The sequence below is a fragment of the Triticum aestivum genome, chromosome 2B, assembly GCF_018294505.1.
Source record: "Triticum aestivum cultivar Chinese Spring chromosome 2B, IWGSC CS RefSeq v2.1, whole genome shotgun sequence".
In the NCBI taxonomy this organism is placed as follows: domain Eukaryota; kingdom Viridiplantae; phylum Streptophyta; class Magnoliopsida; order Poales; family Poaceae; genus Triticum; species Triticum aestivum.
The window spans coordinates 714,210,020-714,217,611 of NC_057798.1; the positions used below are offsets into that span (position 1 = coordinate 714,210,020).

The 7,592-nt window shown below is 52.6% G+C and overlaps 1 protein-coding gene across 1 annotated transcript; it reads left to right on the top strand.

Moving 5' to 3' along the window:
• Positions 1-2,986: 2,986 nt before the first annotated feature.
• On the top strand, positions 2,987-7,227 carry LOC123046899 (organic cation/carnitine transporter 4). The gene is made up of 3 exons (XM_044470337.1): positions 2,987-3,451; positions 5,738-6,587; positions 6,679-7,227. Exons 1-3 carry the CDS (start codon positions 3,061-3,063, stop codon positions 6,995-6,997), a joined length of 1,560 nt encoding a protein of 519 aa, XP_044326272.1. The 5' UTR covers positions 2,987-3,060; the 3' UTR covers positions 6,998-7,227.
• The last annotated feature ends 365 nt before the right edge of the window (positions 7,228-7,592 follow it).

Here is a 7,592-nt window from a genome sequence, read left to right on the forward strand (position 1 = left end):
ACTTCTTCAGTGAAGCACAGGGGGTGAGCAGCCCCTCTGTATCTGGACGTGCTGCGGCATGCCGTCGGTTGTTGTTGTGTCCGGTGCTTATTCCGAACTGGTATTTGGTTGGTATGGTCGTTTTGGTGAACATAGTCCTTCGCCGGGGTGTGTCCTTTGGGTCCGTAGATGGACCTGGCTGCGCCGGCCTTCTTATCCAGGTGCTCACGCAAATCGTGTGCGGCGTCGGTAGCCGCTCTGTTGCGGTTATGAGGCGACACGTCTGGCTTCCTGGTTGTGTTATTCTTTGGTGGAACGACTTCGTCGTCGAATTCTGGCAGTAGCTTACGTTTCGGATAGCTCTTTGTATGGCGATCGTCGCCGTATCGTTCTTCAGTGTCTAGCACTTTATTCCATCTGCGGTTGAGCGTTTCCTGTGCGGCTTTGAGCCGTTGCTTCTGGTTCTTTAGATTTCTCGCTGTGGCCATAAGCTTTCTATGGAGGTTATCTCATTCCACGCGTTCTTCCGGAATGATGAATGCATCATCGTCCGGACTGTGTTCCTGTCCTGGGGCGGTTTGATGAACTTGTCCCTCAGGATCATTGTGATCGGGCGTTTGCTCCGAACTTGGTTCGGCGTGACCTGGCTCGTCCTGCTCCATCACTGGGTTCATGTGGTCATTGTTACCTTCGGAGTTTACTGGTATGTCGATCCTTCTTGCGCTCTGGTCGCTATTTTTACTGTTGCTGGACTTTGAGCGGCGTCTGCGCCGTTGTTTTGGCTTTTGCCCGGGGGTTTTATCTTCCGGATTGCCACCGTCGTCCTCCTTGGGCGTATCCACCATGTATATATCGTGTGACGAGGTAGTAGTCCAGTGCCCCAGAGATTCCGAATCTTCTCTCGCATCGTCGTCCATACCGTTGATGCCTTCGGAGTCGAAGTCAAGCACGTCGGTTAAATCATCAACCGTGGCAATGAAGTGGGTGGTGGGTGGGAAAAGAATTCCTTCATTGTCTGCTTCCCACTCGAGCCGGGCTTAGCTTGGCCGAGAGCCTCCTGTCAAAGAGAGAGACTTTAATGAGTTCAGCATGTCGCCAAAGGGCGAGTGCTGGAAGATATCCGTAGCGGTAAACTCCATTACCGGAGCCCAGCCAGGCTCTGCGGGCTCGGGAGCGCGTGGACCGGAACCTACATTCGGACACGAGTCCGGGCGTCCGGGGCCACATGCCTTCTTAGAAGTGAGGCCGGTGTTTGGCTCTACCGCCGATGAGTGTGCGGCCTGCGGGGCGGGGTCCATCCCTCCGTCCTTAGGCAACGCAGCTTGCTCCAGATTTAGGTCCGGGGCTACTGCAGGGGTGATATCCCGAGCATTGTCCAGCAGCAGGTCTAAGCCGTGCTCAACATGACTGTCCGGTGTTCCTGGCATAGGCCCGAATCCGTCGAAGATCAAGTCTCCGCAATATCCGCCGTGTAGTTCAGGTTTCCGAACCTGATCTGGTGGCCAGGGGCGTAGCTGTCGATCTGCTCCAGATGGCCAAGCGAATTGGCCCGCAGTGCGAAGCCGCCGAACATGAAGATCTGTCCGGGGAGAAAAGTCTCACCCTGGACCGTGTTGTTGACGATGATTGAAGGAGCCATCGAGCCTTGCAGCGACGACACAGAGGAACTCTCAATGAAAGCACCAATGTCGGTGTCAAAACCGGCGGATCTTGGGTAGGGGGTGCCGATCTGTGCGTCTTAGGCTGATGGTAACAGGAAGCGAGGGACACAATATTTACCCAGGTTTGGGCCCTCTCGATGGAGGTAAAACCCTACTTCCTGCTTGATTAATATTGATGATATGGGTAGTACAAGAGTAGATCTACCATGAGATCGTAGATGCTAAACCCTAAGAGCTAGCCTATGATGATTATGATTGTAATTGTGATCGACCTTCTAAGGACCAAACTCTCCGGTTTATATAGATACTGGAGAGGGCTAGGGTTTACATGGAGTCAGTTGCAAGGAAGGAAACACAATATCCAGATCGCCAAGCTTGTCTTCCACGGAAAGGAGAGTCCCATCTGGACACGGGACGGAGTCTTGAGTCTTGTATCTTCACGCTCCAATATCCGGACGACGTATATAGTCCGGCTGTCCGGATACCCCCTAATCCAGGACTCCCTCAACTCCCGAAAAAAAATGTAACTAAAATACCCATGTGGTGTCTTGAATTTTTCATGCCCACCTTATTTTTCTACAATATCTTGTTCAAAAGAGCTGCTCATGCTACACATCTTAAAGCACCAAACCCGCCTCAAACGCCTAGGCGGACGGCTAAGTCACTGACTAGTCACGAAAATTTGACCCAGACGAACGCCTCAAATGCCCGGGCTGACCGCCATCCCTCATATCCAGCCCAAATGGGGCGGATATAGGGTCACTTGGGCGCGTCCGCCACGTCGGACCCAACCCACGCTGACCCACCCGACCCATATATATTCCTCCCCATCCACTCGCCGGACCAAACCCTAACCACTTTATTCCACTCCCACCCACTCCCCTCCGCCTCCCGAGCTCATCTCCGGCCTTCTCGACCATGGCGGGTAGCGGATCTGATTCCGACCAGTCCGAATCTGTCGACTTGGGTGTCATCCGGTGCGGATTGGAGGAGGCTTGAACTGTCAGTGCCCGCGAACGTGCCCGGACGCGTCCGCGGGCTAGCGATGGATTGGATTTGCAAGGTCCGGCTAGCTATAGATGCTCTTATATTTGCTATTTGATCGTCACGAGTCACTTAACAAATGCAGAGCAATAATCATGAGTGCTGGCGTGTAGATCATCAAGTAATGCACAACTTGTCACAAGCAGGGTGGTGAAAACGACGCCGTAAATGGCTTCCTTTTCTGTTGAACAACTGTAAATGGCTTCCTCAGTCGCGATTACCCGCGGACGCATGCGCACAGGCCTCGGCGGCTCGGCCTACAACTACAAATAGCTCGCGGTTGAAGGCACTGCCCCAGTACACGCGCGCACACACACCCCGCGCCAAGGGAAGGGACCACGCGGGTCCGCGACGTTCGTGCGTGCGTCAACCAGCTATGTCCACCGAGGCGCTGCTGGCCGCCCAAGGCGGCGGCGGCGGCGGCGGCGGAGGGGAGGTGGCGAGCCGGCGCCTGAGCATCGACGACGCGCTGGCGGAGCACGCGGGGGAGTTCGGGCGGTGGCAGCTGCGGCACTTCGTGCTGGTGTCGGCGGCGTGGGCGCTGGAGGCGCTGCACACCATGGTCATCATCTTCGCGGACCGGGAGCCGGCCATGTCATGCCCCGCGGGGGAGGGCCGGTGCGGCGACCGGTGCGCCGGCGCGGCGGCCGGGTGGGAGTGGGCGCAGGGGAGCGCGTCGTCGACGGTGGCCGAGTGGGGCCTGGTCTGCGGCGAGCGGTACAAGGTCGGCCTCGTCCAGGCCATCTTCTTCGCCGGGTGCATGATCGGTACGTGCGCTGCCGCTTTGCTCTGCTCCCGCCGCCGATCACCGGGTTAGGTCTATCTGTTTTTTTGGTATCTCTGTAAACCCTGTTTCGTCAGCCTAACATTTGGCTACCATATCGTCGTCAGCCTAACTAATCCCGTGGGTTGGCTTCGCGTGCGCTCTCTGATGTCCCGTTGATAGTATCTTCTCTTACGCATCAAGTGCAGAGCCTCGTGCTCTGTCTGTCACACGGATGGCATGCCCAGTCCCAGGGCGCAGCTTGCCGTGGCATGGCATGCGTCCCACTCCCACCGTGCAGCAGTACAGTTTCGCCGTGTCGACGGCGCCAAATCGAATTTCCTCCCTCCCCAGATCCGTCTTTATCGCCAGCCGCTCCGTCCCAAGCGCCGTATACATGCCTGCCTGACTGCCGAGTAGCTGTACGTGCAATCTTTTACCTTGGAAAAAACTGAGGTCTAGCTAGCTGCGCATCTGGATGCATGCAGCGTCACTGGTTGAGTAGGATAGTTGTAGTTTACTTCAGCCTTTTTTTGACTCCTGCTGCATCTTTTTCTACTGAACTGCATCTACACCTGTATCGTGGCTAGCCTTATTTTGTATTCTAGTGCGTTTTTTTTTTGTACTTTTGAATGGTAGAAGCTCGACCTTCATGCATGCACGGCGCCGGTCTGACAGCAGTGCTGAATACTGACCAGCCAGTATGAGGCAAAACACGAATCAGCTTGCTGGTTACGATAAGTACAAATTTGTCTCGCATCGCCTAATGGGTCAGTCTCGGTGATGTGATCTCAAGCGCATTGCAGACTAATTAAGTTCTCCTACTAATAATACGACAAACTCCGTCTAGATTAGTCTCACCCTCGCATGTTGGTGTCGCATTCTTCTACTAGTAGTACCAGGGAGTATTTTTCCAAGCCCTTTTGTCTTTTGTGTTATGGGAATCAGATATGATGCTTGGGATCTCTTGGCCGATCCGTCCAAGCATCCCGCTGACTGAACCAGTGCATGTGGCTTAGAACTGTGGTCTAGTGGATCCTTTGGACAGTACTCGTACAAGCCTAAGGGCATGTACAATGGTTGATAAGATAGTCTTATCTTAAGTCTTATATGTAATTTAGAGATGACAAAAAACAGAGTCTACAATGGGTCATCTCTTAGCCTTATCTTCAATAACTAGCAATTCCTAAAAACGTGTTGAGACATATTGTGCTAAGAGATCATCTCTTGTCTTCTCTTAAATAAGATAAGACAAGCCTTTTCTTATAAGTTCTCTCTCCTCCACCTCATCATTTATCCTACGTGGCACTCCTAAGATAGAACCATTGTACATGCCCTAACCAACAGTGACTAGCTAGTGGTACATCTTTGCATTTAAGGATGCGTCCCCCGGCACGTCCACTCAATTATTTGAGTGTAAGTTGCAGCAATACAACAACACTGAAATTGATCAACTGAGTATTCAGATTGAGCATCTGTTGACGCATGGGAGCATGGGGTTGAGTAGGATTCGGTTTCTTAGAGGATACGTACTATACGACTGAGAATTATAGTAGGGCGTTGACAGTGACCGGGATACGGCATATGCTTCTTCAGGCTCTCAATAAACCCTCCATATCGGAAGATGCTGCTGCTTCAGAGCTTCCGCGAAGCGATTGGCCGCGGATGACGGCGTACGGTGCGAGGTGACGCGCGCGCACAGATGTGCCGTAAATTTAGCCTTCCTACGTGGCTGTTCGAGCCGTGCCAGTTCTTCTTGGCTGTCAGTCGGATCAGATCAGGTCATCTATCGCCGGTGTCCTGATCCGGCAACTGGACAAATCATCCGGATACACTCTGGTCTGGGGCTGGGAATTGGACGACAAACGGGCCGCGCAATTCGAGTTTCGGACACACTCCAGGCTACCTGCTAGTGGAGTTGAAGTAGAGTACTTCGCCTGTGCTCAATTTCTTCTCCTCTGTTTTTCGCTGAATACGAAATGGCTAGCAAAAAAAAAAGACTAAATAATGGACTGAAAGTTCAAAAAAAAGTAATGGTCTGGATTTTGCAAAAAAAAGGTGATATGTTTGCTCTATCTCTTTGATGCAGGCCGCCGGTTTGGCGTGCCCCATGATATTTTAACTGTTCCACTGAGCATCATTGTTTAACAAGTTTAGCAAGGTTCTCTAAAAAAAAATCCGGTCATGCCATTAATTTTATTACCTATATTTATGGTGTTTTTTCTGTCGTTTCATGTGACTGGTTTTTTTAGAACATCATGTGATCGATCACGTTGTTGGCTCTTTGCAGGCGCCGGCGTGTTCGGGCACCTGTCAGACTCCTTCCTGGGCCGGAAGGGGTCCCTCCAGGTGGTCTGCTTCCTCAACGCGCTCTTCGGCCTGCTCACCGCGCTCGCCCCCAGCTACAGGGTCTACGTCGTCCTCCGCCTCCTCACGGGCTTCAGCACCGGCAGCATCGGCCTCTGCGCCTTCGTCCTCGCCACGGAGCCCATCGGGCCATCCCGCCGTGGCACCGCCGGCATGTCCAGCTTCTACTTCTTCTCCGGCGGCATCGCGGCCCTAGCCGGCGTCGCCGCGATGTTCCAGTCCTCCTGGCGCCTCCTCTACGTCGTCACCTCCCTCCCCTCCCTCGTCTTCGTGCTCGCCGTCATGCCGTTCATCTCCGAGTCGCCGCGCTGGTACCTCGTGCGACGGCGCACTGACGATGCCATGCGCGTCTTGCGCGACATTGCGGCCACCAACGGCCGGCGCATCCCGGACGGCGTCACGCTTAAGCTCGATGATGAGGGAGATGATGCTAACGGCGGCAAGCAGATCGAGGAGTCGTCACCGTCGTCGTCGTCGGGATCGATCCTGGACGTGTTCCGGTCGAGGACGACGCGGGCGAGGCTAGTGCTGTCCGTGCTCATCAACCTTCTCTGCTCGGTGGTGTACTACGGGCTGAGCCTCAACGTGGTCAACCTCAAGACCAACCTTTACGTCAGCGTCGCCGTGAACTCGATCGCCGAGATGCCCGCCTACCTGCTCACCGCGCTGCTCCTCGACCACTTCGGCAGGAAGCCACTCGGCATCGGTACCATGCTTCTCAGCGGCGTCTTCTGCATCGCCGGCAGCCTCATCGCTGGCGTCGGCGCCATGAGGTAAATCAAATAAGAGTTCAAGCCAGCATTCAAACTTACGTGTGCGCTGCATCTTCTTTGTTCTAAAACATTTGAGTATGTGACATTGCAGGATAGTGAGGATGGTATGCGGTGTGGTGGGCATCTTTGGCATGGCGGCGACGTACAACTTGTTGTTCATATACACGGCGGAGCTGTTCCCGACGGTAGTGCGGAATGCGGCACTAGGTTGCACGTCACAGGCATCACAGATGGGTGCCATACTGGCGCCCATGGTGGTTGTGCTCGGGGAACGGGTGCCATTCGCAGTGTTCGGCGTGTCGGGGATCATCGGCGGGCTGTTGGTGTTCTACCTCCCGGAGACGATGAACAAGCCCTTGTATGACACCATGGCCGGCCTGGAGGAAGGAGAGAAGACCCCCTTGAAATAAGAGCAAGGTGCAGCGGGTGACTCTGAATTGCATCAGTTTTCGTGTGTATCTTTGTACTGAAAGATGTTGCCGGTAGAAAATGTTGCTGATGGAGTGAACCGCTCATGCAGCTTCGTTTGTAGATTTATTTTCTTGTTGTATGGGGTTTGTAGATTTTTATTATGGAATATGCTGTAGATTATTTCACCTGTTGATAAATCAAATAGAACGTTGTTCTCTAGTTTGGTTGAGACATTGTTTATTGTTTATTTTATTTTCTAGAATCCTCTACTTTAGTTCTCCCACCCATTTCTCGCAAAAAAAAGAAGTTCTTCCACCCATGCAATAGAGAGTGAATGGGAAAAGAGGGGTTACTTTTATTTTCATTTTCCCCTTCAAAGATAGACTTTGAAATAAGAGTCATGGAATAATGCTGAATTCGAAGGTTTATTTCTATAGTATAAAAAATCAAATAAATTTATGAATTTACCACGACTTTTGTTGTGATACATAGATAAAGAAGGAAAATTTCTCTCTTGAAGACCATTGAAAAGAACCGACCGGCAACATGCATAACGTTATTTAAAGCTTAGCTGGAAACCACACTTAATAAACT